The sequence below is a fragment of the Anser brachyrhynchus genome (assembly GCF_964034855.1).
Source record: "Anser brachyrhynchus genome assembly, chromosome: 3".
Taxonomy (NCBI): Eukaryota; Metazoa; Chordata; class Aves; order Anseriformes; family Anatidae; genus Anser; species Anser brachyrhynchus.
The window spans coordinates 89,558,936-89,576,454 of NC_137696.1; the positions used below are offsets into that span (position 1 = coordinate 89,558,936).

The 17,519-nt window shown below is 38.4% G+C and overlaps 1 protein-coding gene across 29 annotated transcripts in view; it reads right to left on the bottom strand.

The window, feature by feature from the left end:
• The window catches only part of LOC308191401 (uncharacterized protein), a 98,277-nt gene that overhangs the window by 56,945 nt on the left and 23,813 nt on the right, over window positions 1-17,519 (bottom strand). For 19 of the 29 annotated variants that reach the window (XR_013947933.1, XR_013947934.1, XR_013947935.1 and 16 more), the window contains one exon: window positions 4,855-4,897. The exons of 1 other annotated variant lie outside the window; for it this stretch is intronic. Coding sequence is in view for 4 of the 28 variants with exons in the window: in XM_080583738.1 (XP_080439864.1) it covers window positions 4,855-4,897 (43 nt within the window). In the remaining 24 variants the exon portion in view is untranslated. Of the gene's footprint in view, window positions 1-6; window positions 1,633-4,816; window positions 4,898-8,859; window positions 8,950-16,765; window positions 16,919-17,519 lie in introns of those variants that run through there. 9 more of the 29 variants (XR_013947943.1, XR_013947944.1, XR_013947948.1 and 6 more) reach the window with 5 other exon arrangements.

Genomic DNA, 17,519 nt, shown 5'->3' on the forward strand with positions numbered 1-17,519 from the left:
AAAGCAGGGTTCCACCTATGTTATACCATGTTGCTATCGTTTTACAGCAATACACATTATAGATGGAAACAGCTGCTGTGAAATAGCATTGACAGAACAGATGCTTCTGAGAGAGAAAAATGAGCATTCAGCCTTGACCTTTTGATTTGCCTACCATAAAAAAAAGGAAATGACATTTTCTTGAGTATTTATAGAACACTAACTTAACTCTTGAATCTCTTTTACCCTTCTAGTGAGAAATGAGAGCATCAGTCACCTGCCACTGAGGTTGAAACCTCAAAACCAAAAGGAAAGAACACTTCACACTAGACAAACTTTGTGCCTCATTTTGACTGCTAGACTGTCAGAGGATTTTCAGTATCTTTTGTCGTAAAAAACTAACAGTTCTTGAGAGAATGCAGATTAATTTACTTTTAATCATTAATTTATTATTTCTGAAGGTGTTTTTAGAGCTCTCTTGGGGTGAAGGGACTGGGAAGGCTGAGTATCTAAAAATCTTGTGGCAGAGCTTGGCAATTTTTATTAAACTAGAGGTTGGAAAATGGAGATTGAATGTATTAAATTTCTGTAATTAAACAATATTTATAAACTGATATTGGTCACAAAAGGTCAAACTTAAAGTAGAAATATTCTATAACAATCACGTGAGTGCTTAGTACAGTGGATCTTAAAAGAAATTCTTTAAAATCATAACAGTTCTACATAAAAGCTGTCTGAGCAGAGGTTACTTCAGAGAAAGAAGAATTGACTTTTTTCATTATTCCCTGTCTGAAGTGTTGCCATACAATTTAGCTCATCTGCCTGCATATATATATGTGTGTGTGTGTGTGTGTGTGTGTATTTAAGTGTTTGTGCCAGCATTTTTGGGACAGCAGTGCAGTCCTTATACAAGAAGAGCAAAGGCCATATTTATTCTAGATTTCTGTCTCAGTGTATAGGAATGGATGCCTAGAAAGAGGATAAAAAGTGTATATTGGTACTTTCCCCCATGTATACATCTTTTTGTTCTAGTAAAAAAGGGAACTTCCTAAATCAGATGTTAGACCACAGGTTTATATCTTTTGATGTTTTCTTTCTTTTTCCACTAATTGGTTTAGTTACCTTTGGTGCCAATTTATGCTTTTGATATCCACACATTTCTGTGGCAATAAATGCTCATTCAACTATATCTCCTCATGAAATTCCTTTTGTTGCTTTGAAATTGTCTGTCTGCAAATTTCATTCAACACTGAGTTCTTTCATTTTAACAATCAAGTAATAACCATTTCCTGTTCGTCTTTCGGTAGTTATGACTCCATCATATGCTTCTTTGGTTGACCATTTGCCCAGATAAAAATCCTAGTGTGTTTCGTGGGTTACACAGAATCTGCAGGGTGCCAGTTCAAGGACCTGAGGATGCTGGTCGACATCTGGTTGAGCATGTGCCTTCAGTGTGCCCAGTGTGCCCAGCATCCTGGTTTGTATCAGAAATAGTGTGGCCAGCAGGATTAGGGGAGTGATTGTCCCTCTGTACTCAGCAGCTGTGAGACTGCACCTCAAATACTGTGTTCAGTTTTGGGCACTGAACTACGAAGAAAGATTTTGAGTTGCTGGAATGCTTTCAGGGAAGAGCAATGAAGCTGGTGGGAGGACCTGAAAACAAGACACATGAAGAGTGGCTGAGGGAACTGAAGTTGCTTAGTCTTGAGAAAAGGAGGCTAAATGCTCTCTACAACTACCTGAAAGGAGGTTGTAATGAGGAGGATGTTGGTCTCTTTCTCAGGTGACAAATGATAGGGCATAATGAAATGGCCTCAAATTGTACCAGGGATGTTTAGATTGCGTATCAGGAATAATTTCCTCACCAAAAGGGTGGTTAGGCATTGGAACAGGCTGCCAAGGGAAGTGGTTGAGTCCTCATCCCTGGAGGTATTTAAGAGATGCGTGGATGTGGTGCTCAGGGACATGGTTTAGTGGTGGATTTCGTAGTGTCAGGCTGATGGTTAGACTTGATGATTTTGAAGGTCTTTTCCAACCTAAATCATTCTATGATTCTGTGATCTCTTTCAGTGGCAATAATTAATTTAAACGTATCCATTAGATATATATTACTTTGCACTTATTTATGTTGACTTTCAGCTGTCATTTTCTTGCTCAGTCATGATATATCATGTAATGCGTATGTAAAGACAGCTTTCATTTTTACTGTGTTGAATGCTTTTATATCATCTGTAGATTCATGATTTATCCCATTCAGCAGCTCATATGTGAGTGTATTAAACAGTTTTCATACAGAAATGTGCTGGACATCTGAGGTAATTTCTTTATGCCTACCTACTCTGTTTTCTGCTTTTAGTTGATTAAAATACTCAATAAACCTTTTCTTTCTTATATCCTGACCAATTAGTTTCTTATGGACAGATGTGTTGTCAAATATTTCAGGAAATTAATGTAATTTTGTGAATCTCTACCATCATCAATGTACCTGTTGAACCATGAACTATCAGGGAATCCTAACAGCTATGTATATGAAACTTGACTTTGTACTGCAAAAGCTGCTCCAGTAGAACTGTACATCACATATTGAACAAATTTATTATTTCTCCTAGTTTCTACCCATGTCACCTGAACAGAACTCACACTTTCTGGCATAGTTTACTTGCGCCTCCTCTCAATTCCCTTTTAAAAAGTGGCTTTTCACTTGCTACTCTCTGTTTCTTTGGCACTGAAGCAGAGTTAGTAGATTACAACTACAGAAGCAATTGGATAGTTTCACAGTTTGACTACTATACCACTCAATATTAAATGCAATAGAGCCCAAGTGATTCCCTAGCATTTATTTTATCAGTTTGTTCTTAAACATCCCCTACTGACTGTGGTGGTTCCTCAAACTTGCCTCTTATCAAGAAAGTGGCTGTGAAAGTGGCTAAGCTCTTCCTGAGTGAAAATGGACAAAGAGAATTCATCTAACTTCTTTTTTGTTATGTTTGACTTTTCTATGCTCAGTTCTAGTACCTCTACAGACTGTACACATCTTCTGCTAGGAAGCACAGAAGATCTTACTTACCCAAGTTAATCTTCAAAATCTGTTTCCATCTGCCTTTTATGGTTTTACATTTGATTTATCTGAATTTATACTCTTCTTTGTTTCTCTTTTTCAGATAAGACTTCTGCTTTTTAAAGGAAGTCTTTTTAACTTTAACTGCTTTCCTTTATTCTGTTATTTAATGGTTTTGACTTTGGTGGGTCCTTTTTTGTATCTCTTTGCTTAGAAGGTATCATTTACAGTGAGACTTTTTTTTTTTCAGTTTAGTTGTCTTTAAATAATCTCAAGTCTGCCTGCAAGAATTTTATCCTTCTGTGTTCCTTTTAATTTGTTTTTAACAAGCTTCTTCATTTTTATGTTGTTCTCTTTTTTGAAATTAAATCTGTTTCATTCTTGCAAAGAATGCTAAATTTGAGTACATAGTAGTCATAATTACAGAGCAAGTCTTCAAAAGTAACCTTGCAAACCACATTTCATCTGCTCAAGACTAAGCCAAATTGCTTCTTCACTTGTGGGTTTTCTGACTAGTAAGTTTAACAAGTAGTCCTTCATGATATTTAAAACTATATCATTCCTCACTGTGACATTTCCTCTGTCTCTATAGTTATAATCGAATTCTTCCATTTTTATTATCTGTTCTGCTCCGGCAGCCTCTCTGATCTTTTTCTAAGCAGGTTAAAGTTGCACCACTATCCTCCCTGACTGGTAATATTAAACTTCCTATTGAGGCAAGACAGTTGGAAATACACAAGTCTTGTGTTCTTTGTGGGTGCAGTTAAATTGTTTACTGTATTTCCCTCGTTTAATTTTTTTTCTCCTCATTTAACTTTGTCTTCTCCCCTTCTCTTTTCCATGTAGCATTACAGCATCACTTCAATTGGCCAAACCTACCTTACATTCCTATATTATTTCTGTCAGAGAATAGCAAGTGTGCTGCTGGTCCATGACCTAGAGCTATTGACAGTAAAGGCTTCCATCAACAATCTGGTCATAATCAGACAGGGTAAGAAAGTGACACAGGTACAGTCAGGAATTGCAGGTATCAGGGCTGACTACAAGAGTGCCTATAAAGTGTTCCAGGCTAGGACTGTGGGCCAGAGCCTGAGCTTAGCTGGAGCTCTGGGGCCCAGCAGTAGAGAGTGAGGTTGGGTGTTCAAGTGAGGCTGGTTGGGGCAATTGAAGCCTCTTGGTGCACTCAGGACCATGACAATTCGTACTCTGACATTACACTGTTGCAGAGTTTAACTTTCTTTTGTCTTATGCCTATAACCTCATTCAAAGTCAGACTTCCCCCATCTTGTTTTTTCAGACTTTCAGTATTTTTATAGAAACACATACATCCATGGTCTTGAAGGGTTCCAAGGGAGTTTGAGAGGGATCTCTTACGGAAACTGTGCTGTAAAAATATATATATTTGAGTGGTCTGGAAAAGGGTTGAGCCCTCAGATGAGAAAGTTGTTGGCATACACTGCTAATTAGGGTAGTGTGGATGAGAATTGACAGCGAAGAATTGAAAATTGACCCTGTGAGGCTGGACAGTAAAATGACAGATAAAACTACATGCAGATAAATTAAAAAATGTTGCAAATCTGCTGCAGAAATTATTCTAATTTCTCACGTAGAGTGACAGGCTCTGAGCTGGCCATTAATCTCAGAAGTGAGATTTTGGTACTGTGCTAAATAGTTCCATGAAAACGTCAGCTCACCGCTCAAGGGTGGTCAGAAAAGAAGAAATAAAACATATGTTTTGTTCCCTTAAATTGGGGATTACAGATCAAAATATCATAATACCACTGTACAAATCCATGCTTTGCCTGTATGTTGGTTACCTCGTGCATCTTTGTTTCTGTCTTCTCTCAACACATAGTAGAGCTGAAGAAGATTCAAAGGACAAAGATGTTTAGAGATGTCAAATGTGGACTGGCTAATACTTTTAACAAGTGATTTCAGCCACTGGAGAAGAATGGCAGAGGCCTCCAACATCATAGTTTCTGTGGAAAACGCAGACAAGATCTAATATTCACTGTTTCTTCCAACAAGAACAAGGAAAAAAAAACCAAAACATTGACTGAAGCAAAGTTCAAAGCAAACAAAATGAGATGGTTTGTATGGAACAGGTAATAGATTTGCAAAACTCTTTTCCAAAGGATGTTTTGATTGCTTATATAGGCCCAAAGAATAGCAGATAAACTTATGGTAGAGAAATCCATGGGCTCTAGCAGAACATATGGAAAACAAATCTAGCTCAGGAAATCTGGGGGCTGAAAATAACTGCTGAGACAAAATGTATGGGGCATTACTTATGTTTGTTTTCATTCCTTGTATTATTATTCTTCCCCGAACATACTGATACCAATCCATTCATGGACAAGGATTACGCCAATCTGCATTGGTTCACAAGGAGAAACAAGAAGCAAAAGCAACAAAATCTCAGCAATACATGCAAGATTTCAAACATCCCTGTGTTTAGAAACAGAAAGAAATTCTAACCCTGTGGTTCAACTCTGAGACTGCCTAAACTAGTAAATTGAAGAGGGTCAGCATTTAAGCAGTGGATCCTGGTCATCCATATTGTTTAACTACTAGCACGCTTTCTCACACAGTTTTGACCCATTGCTCTCCCTGACAGTTCCTGTTGACTTGAGATTGTCCACAGTTGGGTAATATGGATGTCACCATTCTGTTTTGTATGGGAGGAACATTTAGTTGCATGGACAAGGGCTCTGCTGTAACCTGTGGTCATTACGATCAAAGAATGGTTTGTGGTCTGTTTTGTTTACTAGCACAGATGTAACCTCAGTGTTCAATGGTGGACTCAAGCACTGCCTATGTAAGTAGATAAAATAAGCCTGGAGCTATTTTCTGATCCTGAGGCCGGTCAGTGCAGCATGTATGGCACCAAACTGCTAAACTGCCTTTTTCTTCCTTTCACTTCCCCAAGATGAGCAGCTGCAATCCAAATATCTGGGAAAGATCCCTTGCCTGTCCTTATCCTGAGCAATGCCCATATATTGTCTGGAGGCATGCCAAAATTGTACTAAGTTTTGTGTTAGCAATTTAAGAGCATGGATAATCATGGGTCATTGCGTTTGTTTGCGTCCTGGACCTATTTAATTTGTACACCCCTGCATGCAGGCTGCAGAAAAGTAGCAGCATAAAGGGTAATTGCTTCATCTCTTTTGGGAGGAGATGGGAATTAACTGCCTCTGTGCTCTCCCAGCACCTGCAAGATTTACACTTCCACATGAAAGGTGCATGGGTCTGCCATGGGGATGCCAGGCTACGGCTGGGCTGGGAGTGGTGGGGCCTCTCCATGGGGTCCATCAGGGCAGGTCATCAGTCAGGGCCCACCCTTACCATCCCAGCCAGCTGCAGGGCAGCTGGAGACACTGGGGCAACCCCAGACACAGGGCATCTCCCTGGGTATGGGGGCAGGCCGAGGCTGGGCTGGGACATGGGTCTACGGGTGGGCCTGACTCAGCAGGGCCTATGGCCAGGCAGGGCAGGGCCTCACTAGGGCAGGGGCTGATAGCCTTGGGGCTGCTGTGAGGTGCTGGTCTTGGGGCAAGGTGGGGGGAACCCCAAGAGGGTAGGCAGGGCTGGCAGTGCCCTTGGGTCCCTGAGAGGGGAAAAGGACAGCCAGCACCTGTCCTTCAGTACAAGCTCAGCAAATGTCAATATATGGGACCTCCTACCTTTTCTCCAAAGCCCTTTAATCATGGTAACCAATTTCAGTAGACACAGGTTTCCAAGAGAATGCATCTATCTTAGTTCAAAGGAGATATAGCAAGGACCATTGATGCCATTTTCATCATCCTGTGCAAATTAATACAAAAATCACCCTGTATTAAATAATCTTCATGAAGTAAATGCCACTGAAGAAGGGTTGATCACTCCCTCTGGTACCATCACACCCAGTCAGCTTCTGCATGCAGCTAACAAATGCAGTTCCTCTAACTGCTGGGTCATCCTTTGAAAAGGAGGAACTGTGAGTCATTACAACAAAGCCAAAACGTATGGTAAGGGACAGCTGCTGATTCCAGTGGTCTTCCAATTTTGGTTACAACCAGTCTGATTTTATTCTACCTTCACTAACCTTTTGAAGCAAGTGGCAGTACTTTCTCAGTCAGTTGCACAGCCCTAGCTCAAAGAATTTATAGCTAAGAAAGTAATATACCTTATTATATCTACATTGAGATGTGAATATCTACTGCCCTTTTGTATGGGCTGACTGCCATATATTTGCCTTGCTGATAACCAGGAAACCTTCAACTCTGGCCTCCTCCATTCCCTATTGATTTCCTTGTTGCAATCAATAGTGGCCTGGGTCAATGTGCAATACCTGCTAAAATCCCTAATGTCTTTCAGTTCAGTACTTCTATATCTCCAAGTGGACAGGAAGCTATACTTTTTACCTGTGGATCTCTGTTATATTTTTTATATTCATAGGTGCAGAGGCAGCAAATCTTCCATAAAATTTGTTGTATCACTTTAATTTTACCATATTGGCACTTAAAAGATCAATAACTTTGGAAAGAGTTGAATTCGAAATAGGAAGTTGGGGGAACTTGGAGGTTTAGCAAGTACACATAGTACTTTGTGTATTCACTCTGAAGTAATGAATAATTTGGATATTATTAAACAAAACAAAACAGTTTTTCCTTGCTCACTGATAGGAGTTTTCACATGATTTATGAAAATCAGGTTTTGGATTGTAATTTGACAATTTATTTGACAAAATTATGCTCCTCTGGGCATTAGAGAGATCTTAGTTACTTCCTACTAAAATCATATATTTATATCCATATCATGTATCCAGAAAAGGATCCCCAGTATAGTTCATGGAGTTGAGGTTGCATAAAAAGTAATAATCTTTTTCTCTATGTTTTAGGAAGTGTTTGTGAAAAATGTGTAAAAGAAGTTCCTTCCCTGCTGTTTTTGGAACACTGATAACCTTAATCGATTAAGCATAAATTTCTTTCCTCAAATAATGTATTTAAGTAGTAAATCCTCAGATCTATGTTTGATTATGATCTGGCTTGTCCTGAGAGGTGCCTCAGTTCTCTGATTGTTAACTTCTCCCTGATCATTCCTTCTTGGATTGCACCCTAAGGCATACCCAGAGTATCACGGCTTTTGAGCTTGTGCTGGACAACTATACCACAAAGGTGAGTCTTTCACATGGATGTTATAGCTTATCTTTCATGCCTAAACTCCTGTTGAGAAATAGTGTGTTAGATTAGGCTCACTAAAATATACATTTTATGTTAACATTATTTTAAAGCAGCCTTTTTAAAAGTAGTGTAGTGAAGTTCTTATAGTATTTTTATTTGTTAACAGCTGTATATGAACTGTGCTGTATCTTCCTTTTCATAAGCAGTTTTGATTTTCCCTCATTACTCAAGGAAATTAGTCTGCTGCTACTGTCACAGAGCTGTTGTTTTTGTCGTGACATTGCAATGGGGTCTATTAGATGATTTCTTCTATGCCCATCGAGTATTGTGAGTGCCATGCGAAGAGTGCCTACGATACCAGGGGGAAGGCTATATTCTGGAACAGTTTTTTTTTGTTGTTGTTGTTTGTTTTTGTTAGTTTTTCATTTTGTTTTCTTTTCTTATATAGGAAAGGGCTAAAGGCATAATATCTCCATGAAAATCTCGTATCATTTTATTAAGTGTTTTGAAAAAAAAATAATTTGAACTTCAGATAGTGTATTATCTGTCATATTAGTTGATTAAATGGGAAATCTGAATATTGAATTTAACAGGACTTTATTACTTTTTATGTTGATGAAGAACAGTAAATACTTCCAAATGTAGATATCTTGTACTTACCAGAAGGACTGCATAAGGAAGGAAAATATGACCTCACCTCAGAGCCTGACATCTATGATCACTAGCACAATCATTTCTCAAAAGCAAAGCCTATGAAGAGAACAATATTTGGTGAAAGTCTTTCATACTTGTGAACATCCTCACCAGTTAAAGGTATTGGAAGAGCTCTATCTGTGAGGGATGAAGTTTTGCATACATTGCCAGGTCATAGAGGAATATTTACAAAATTAGATACTCTTGCTCATATTTTTATCCCTTTTCAGTGGATAATATTTTCACCTAATTTAGTCATTAGAAATGGAAACAGATAAATAAACATGAGACTGGGAAAACAGTGTCCCTTCTTGTGTTTATGCTCTGACTAGGCCAGTTGAACATAAGCCTCAAGAAGAACCAAGCTCTTGAGATGGAGATCAGACCTGATTTGGAAAACAAAACAAAACACTAAACCAAACAGGAAACAAGTCCCCAAAACTGGGTGTATAAGCATGAATTGTTTATTGAATTTGATTCTTTATAAAAAATATAGACAAACAATTCTCTTTATTTGTCTTTTGTTCTGGGGTTTTCAAGGTGCTCCTTTGTCACGCTTTGTAGTGTTCCCTCAGAGCCATGCTGTTTAGAGTTTCTCTCTCTCTTTCTTATTACAAAAATGTAAAAGCTGAAATTATCCCCTGGAGCTTAACATTTTAAAAAATACCTCATAAAAAATAATCTTCATAAACACTATTTTAATGGCATGTGCAACCTCAATCGTTTGGTGATATACTTCTAATAAGTCCATTTAGGAACTTGGTAGTTCCGAACTCTGTACTCTCACTTCAGCCTCTTTCTGTTTTAATTCACAAGTTGATAATTTAGGGATTTCACTGTAAAGACACTATGCTTTTCCACCCTCTATCAGGTGTATTTCTAATGTTGTGTCTAATTTCTCCCTAGACAGATAAAATCCACTTGGCGTCAATATCTTCCTTTGGATAAGAAAGTTCTGAGTAAATTCTCTACTCTGGAACATAGCCCTCAGTCTCCCTACAGGCAAATACTTTCAAATGTGAGACAAAAATACCAAGTAAGAAACCTGAAAGTAATTGTCTACTGTGGAAACTTAACAGGGTGTAGTATTCTTTAATATACCACACACTGTAATCTTTTCTAGAAACTCTGTTTTATGATTCAGCATTCGAGGTCAATATTTTACAGTAATAAGCACTAAGATGACACCAGTTTGTGTGGGCTGAGTTAAATTTGGGTTTAAAGAAGTGAGTAGTGAACCATATAATTACATAGAAATGAGATTCACTGTATGGTGGGAAAGGTTTGGTCAGACCTCCTGAAATGCAGTCATTCTGAATATGGGTCCCCCCCTTTCCTACAAGATGACAGCTCTGTAAAGAAAGTTCTTCACCAATGTATTTTCAAGGTTGAAGTCGTGTGTTCATTGGTTAAGATGCACTGAACTTCATATATAAGTGGTAGCCAGCTTCTCTGGCATTTGTTTTTGACCATGACATGGAAGATTGAGTTCTGAAATGGTGGTAGGCTGAGTGTCAATGTCTTGGCTGCAGCTGAGAATGCCTGGTGGTATGACATCTTGTAACAATTGCATCTTCCTGATATAGCTGTACGTGGCTAAGTATTGTGGCTTAACAAGTTATCACCATCAGAAGTGACCAGAGGCTAGCAAGCTGGCAGAGTTCATGTGTGCTTTGAAAACATTAATTCACGTACAGTAATAGTTACTTCTGCAATTGTTGTTTGCCTGGCTCTGGGTAATTGCTAGTTGGGATGGTTCCACCTATGCTCATTGTCTGTTCGGTTTCAAGATGAGCATTAAAGTTTAAATCATTGACCTTGGCTCCAAATTAGAGGATGATTTTTTTAAATGTTCTCTCACTCCCCCACCCATTTAGCAAACTCATTGACCTCTGGGGATTTGATTTCCCTGAAATGCAGAGAAAAATCTAACATTTTTCCTGATGGTTTTAATATGATTTAAAATGATCTCTTCTCTCTATCACTGTTCATGGAAACCTTTAAAGATTTTTTTTTTCTTTCTTTCTCACTTCAGTTTTTGCCTTGTCTTTCAGTGGGAAAAGCAGAAAAGATCTATTAAAAGCATTAGAAAATACAAGCATCTTTTTTTTTTCTTTTTTCCCTCCTCTCTGACACAAGCCTGTACCAGCATCCCCTTAAGTTATCTCCCCCAGCTTGCCAAGGTTGTTGATCAAGAACTGTCCTCCTCCCCCATTGTCTCTCTCTTCCCTATGAAACAGCAGGTTTAGTACTTCTGTGAACCTTGAATGCTGATATGCTATAAAATTAAGCAGATTAAAGTCATTTGGAGGTTCTTGAGAGACAACAGTATCCTTTTCAACAGTATCTGCTGAAATTTTCCCATTCTTGGCACTGGGAAGGAATCAAAGGCAGCACTTCTGCTGGAACTGCGCTTAATTGCACTGGGTTTGTAAACTTGCAGGATCTCTGTCCAAGACTGCAAACGTCAGATTAAAACTGCAGCATTTTGTATTTTATATTCCATCCCCCACTATTTCTTACTGCATGTATCACTTGCCATTTATAAATTTGCTCATACTAATAGCTACCTTTTCCTTTACAGTTTGTGTGTGTGTATGTGCTCTGTTACTCAGAGATTAGAATGGAACAAAATGTTTTTAATAAAAAAATGCTATTTGATCTACTATCTCTTTTGTGGCCAAATCTTTCACTAGAGTAAGGTGGGACAGTTTGACTGTTGCCAGTGAAGCTATACTACTTTGTGCTAACTTACTATCTGTTCTTGAACATATTGTCAAACTTGTTCCTCACCTCCCACGCCCTACTTGCTCATACCCCAGCATAAGAAAGAACGGAAGTTGTGGCCATGGTAAACTTCTTTAACAGTTCTCATTTAAGAGATTGTTCTTACTATATGTGTGTTTTCAACAGTCCTTGATCATAAAAAGAAATACTTAGTAGGCTCTCCTTGATGGCAAACACTACTGCCAAGAAGTGATGTAAGTTCTTCATGGACTGCACTTCACTCTCTGTCTAGGCATAAAGCTACCTAGCATGCACAGAAAAAAATATTTAAACTCTATTGTTCCCTAATCAAATGCTAAATTTAACATTCTTAACTCTTTAACATGCCAAGAGTTAGTTATTGATTGTCAAATGAGTTCAGTGATATAATTCTGTAAGAATCAGTAATAGGTAGGACATCATACTCTAGAACAAGCTCCAGGCAAGGCTTTTGTCTTGCCTTGTTATCTAATATTAAATCTTTTCCTATGCTTCTACTTTTTTATGTCTGCTCTTCCCATTTCAAAGGTAGACAAGGTGTGATTTTTAAAACTGAAGGTTTTGCTTAAAATTCAAAGAAAGACAAATAGGTAACATTACTACAGTTCTACTCTCAGTGATAGCACAAGACACCTGTATGTTATGCCACACCTCTATTGGAGAATGCAACCAGCTGGGATGGTTATGGGAAATAGGCAAGATGAAGCTCAAATGTGAGAAGTACTGTACTAAACTCTGCACAAAGAAATTTGATGTAAAAATGCATCCTGGCAACAACAAAATATTTCATGAAAAGTCTGGAGCTGAGTAGCTGAAGCTGTTTCAAAAAATGTCAACCCTTACTTCAGGATGGATTAATTTTAGGTTGGATGTCAAGTGTCAACCCAACAAGAATATTATTCCCTTCAGCTTTGAAATGACAAAGTCTCATTTAGAAGACTTTTGGCCACTGAGCTCTTTCAAGTTGAGGGACAATTTGGATAACAGCAAGAATGAAAAACAAAATTTAAAGAATGACACATGAAGAAAAATGGATACATTTTTTTTGGGGGGGGGGGGGCTGGGGGGGAGTGGGGGAGAGCTAGCATGGATTTTCTGTTTGGAAGCAGCCATTGGTGTGCAAATTAACAGTGCTGGGTTGTTTTCCAAGTTGTTTCCGGTTGTTTTATTATTTTTAATCTGGTATGCAGGTGGACAGTCATTTTAGAGGGCTTCTGAGCATCAGATTAGATGAATATCTGAGGAACATTCCAAGTGCACTTGATCGTGTACCTATGTTTGGGCTGGAACAGAATAAATAGCTAATGTTTGAATTTTCTCTCATCACTCTCACGTATTTTTGCATAAATATGTGAAAAGCTGTATTATGTAGAAAGTTGAAACTCACTTTGCTACTAGTATTCAGCATTCTCTCCTATATAGAAATATTTCTGTCTGATGCTCATTTCTCAGCCACTCCCTAAATTAATGTTTCCCAAAGTGCCAGGCTTTAGTACCATGGTCATGGTTCTATCAGTTCCTATAGTTAAAGGTGTTTTAGCTGTTTCTTTGTATCCATTACATCCATGTATCCATGGAGAGTGGACTTCACTGTCACCTGGAATTTCAGATTTGACATATAACCTTCCAGCTCTCGGTAAACACTGCATACACTCTGCATCTGATTTTGTTAGTCCAGCTGCCAGCATGATGACAGTCAAGCCTAGAAAATGAGGAACAGGCAATAATGAACTGAGATATTTTTACAATCCTTCAACTTTTATGGAAAGTGATTTTGCAAAGTGTCAATCTTTACAGATTGGTAGGAAAATGACTCTAAAATGCTGTCTTCCCTGTTCATTTTTTTTCATATCATTGTTTATTGCTTATTATAATTTCTTGTTGCTCCTGCAGTGACAGCCCCCACCAAGAGAAAATTAATGAAGGTGTGTCTCATTGTTTCTGTCATCCTTCCCAGCAAAACCCAATCTTGTTGTTCTAACCACAAAGCAAAGCTGTTCTCTCACCTTCTTATATGATGGCTTGTACTTGGACAGCCTTTTATACCCAAATCTACAAACAGCTCACCAAGACCTGAAGCACTTTTTTTTGACTTTGTTGTTCTATGACCTTACAGTGTTTCAGAAGAGGATCTCTAAGATCTAATGTTGATCTATAAGATCTATTGTTGCCTGTTGCTTCAGTCTGGTAACTTACATAGAAGTGGAGCTGGCGTGACACACAGTGTAGTGTGAGTGGCTGCCGTTGCCAACTGCACTCATCTTCCTTGACTCATGGCAATGAATATGATGCCATTCTTTTAAACCAACCAGACCACAGAGATGCAGTAGGCACACATATTGTGCCCTATATACTTGGTACAGTGGGCAGCAATGAAATAGTTAAGAACAAATTGATATACCTGGACCTAATAGTAGCAAGGGGTTAGTTGACTGTTTCAGCAATCAGATAAGAAAAGCTTAAGTAAATGTTGGCACTGCTGCTGATGAATCTGAAGAATCTGCTCTGTTCCAGCCCTTAAATAGTTCCTGTATTAAATGCCTGTAAAGTATATAACTGTCCAGTGAACTACAACAGAGAATGAGCTCATTTCATACCTAATCTAAGTCCAACAAGTCCTCAAAAATTGTCAGCAGGGGTAAGCCTGATAAATTGCAACAGCCCTAATGTGTGGGATTGGGAGTGTCTTGTTTGCACACTAAAATAATATTTCTATTTTCATTTGTAAATAATTAAATTCCCACTAAAATGACTCAGCAACTGAAAACAATTGGCATGAAATAGCAACTCATCAAAATTAAACACAAGGATAGCTAAGTTTTTCTCCTCTGTGTCTTAGTTTTGCTGTGCAAGGGCTTAGCACAAGGTCGTGGAACATAACAGCCCATTCTCAGCTGTGGTCCTTGCAGAACAAGGACACTGCAGAGTGAGTCATGGTAGCAATGGAGCAGCAGCAGCAACACACAACTGGATTTCTTCTGCTTTGTGTGTTTAATTCTAAGTTTCCCCTCACCTGCCTCTTTCTTTTCTCTTTCTGCTCCACATTTTAATAAGGAAATATATTTACTAGTAGTTAGAATACCCTTGCTTGTTGTACTTCATCTTTGCAGTTTACAAATTCCATGTATCTCAATCTATTCATTTTCTTCCATTTGCTAGCTGTTTGTCTTTTTTTTTTTTTTAAGTAGAAATTGAATGATAATCATAGAAAGAGACTTACTTGAACAGGTTGAAAAGATCGTCACCAGGTCTTAGTGTAATGCTTCGCATAAGAGGGCTGAGCACTACTCAAGCTCAACTCCCTGACTCCATGAACTGGATCTATCATGACACTATCGACAATAGTAACAATTTTGTAGGGGAATGCATTGGGGTAAATAGAATCAAATATTTAACCTCACAATGTGATATCACCCTTCTCGCAGCTGACAGTGGTGAGTGTGATAGGTATTCACAGGCAAATAGACCCTGAAATATATTAATATGTTTCTCAAGGATAAACTTTCCATTATCTACACTTAATTTTATATTTCTCCTCCCATATTCTGCAACTGGTCTTGAGGGTATAATGATTAGTCACATAGTGACTAATAGTGTTATTCAGGATATCCAGAGATCCATGCAGCTAATCCTTAGGAATTTACTCTGCAGTCTTACTTGTGTTTATCTCAAAGTCATTATTTTCATGTATCATAATATTTGCTTTGTTAATACATGAGTCTTGTAGGAGGCAGAGGGAGAACTGTTTTCTCGTGATCTACTGTGCTGTCGCCTTTGGACTGATTTTACGCTTCAGTGTTACAACTGGTTTGAATGTATCATCCACCTAGGTTCATAATCCAATCACTTTCATTATTTATGTTCTAATGAGTGGAGAGTTTTGGGACACAAAAGTGAACCTACTCAAGGAGATGGATCAAGGTCTCTAGAAAAGCATGTAGTTATTGTAAAAACACCTCCCCCCCCCCCAAAAAAAAAAGTTCAAAATTTGAGCTCAACGCAGTGGTGGTCCAAAACTACACTCTTCACAGTGGAAGCCCTCCAGTTTGCCTCCCAAGCATTCTGGTACTGGCTGTGAATGTTCTGTCTGCCTCTACTTCCCTCTAATCTTCTGTGTGGGTGTGTGCTCTCCACAACTCCTGCATATGAAAAAGCATTTCCAAGTGTCTGCAATTTGTCAGTGCTTTTTACATGTTTTCCAAAAAATTACTTCTGATCTGTGTTTTTGCCTCAGCTTAGAGTGGCTGCTTTTTACATCTGAGTATATTTTGTTCTGTCTTATGCCATGGTTTTCCTAAGCATGTGGTGGTGTGTGTGTGCAGTAGAGGGTTAGACTGAAAGTGGTGGGGTAAGGCTATTCTCAATCTAAGTGGTGTCAGCCATTGCCTTTTGTGCAAATGCTAGATATTACGACTCATTCTGGCTGGGGAACCCATATACTCATATCCATGTCATAAAAGGGTCCAAAAGAACATCCTAAAATTTGGACAGAGAAGGCCTTACTGGGAAAATTTCACTCCTTGGTAAGTTTGGGGAAAAAGTAAGAAGATGCTTCTTTTCTGTTGTTTATCTGTGAAAAGTATTCACAGCATGGAAGGGTGACTGAACCATGTAAATAAATACCTTGCTGAGCAATTTGGGACTGCATTAATGCTAGGATTAGTGGGAGTTAGTATCCCTGTGGTGGTTACTAGTATTCTTCAGTGAGCTTGAAGCACTTTCTTCACTTAATTATTTTGATGCAAGAAAATAGGAGAAAAATCATGCTTAGAAACTGAATGCACTGCATATGTAAATCACTGCGTGGGACTGAGAGCAGCAGAGGTGGTGGCAGGTTGAAGTTTGACTAATTGAGTCAGTCAGGTTAATCTGTTCTAAAGCAGCAGGGTTCAAGTCAGAGGAGGATCTACTGTTGGTGCAGGCTGTCATGGTGAGATTAATACAAAAAAAAAATCGGGGGGAAAAAAGATGTATCAGTTAGTGTCCTACATGGTGTTTACGTGGATTTAACTTTTACTGCAGCCATGTTATCCATGCTTCCAGGTTTGATTAAGCTTCTGTAAGAGATTCAATGCTGAGTACAATGTAAAAAGACACTAGGTATCACCTTAGTATGGTTAAGTCCAGTTGTTTGAAAACAGGGGAAGTTAGCCTGCTCACTAAAATGGATCTGCTGCTTCTAGTTTGCTCGGTTGGCTTGTTTTGAGTTTGGGACACATCCTGTCACAGTGCTGATCCCTGTCCCGTGCTGTCTTTACATCTGAAAAAATATAAAAGTTTACAGGATAGTAAAGCAAGATGTAAAACTAAGAATAGCCTTAGAATAGATTCTGTCCTAAAAGTGAAATCTAATTGTAGGAATCTACAAAATCTAAGTGTAGGAATTCTCTAAGACTGTTGTGAATTGTGTCTGTCCACCTAAAGCTGCCCAAACAACTTTACCCATAGTCAGAAGATTTTAAATTCTTGAGTTTTCCCCAGTTCTTTGCAAAGACCACATTTCTTTAAGCAGACAAAAATGACTTTTCCTGACTTAAGATAATGGGACATCAGGAGTACCTATATGACTTAAGCCAATTTTTAAGAGATTAGTAACATACGAAGAAAGACGTTTTATAAGCAAGATGTTTTTTCCTAGGAAAGAGTGAAATGGTAAAGTTCAGTATATCATTTCAGGAAAAAAAATATATTTGAGGAATAAAATTCAAAATCAAAATGAAAGAATGCTGAATGGTTCTGAAGTTTGTTACTATAGAAAAGTGTTTAATTCCTGAAACGCCCTTGGACAAAGTACCCTATACTTTTAAAGTTAAGTACACTTACTGCAGTGGGAACAGAGAGAGTGTGCCTATATGTATTTT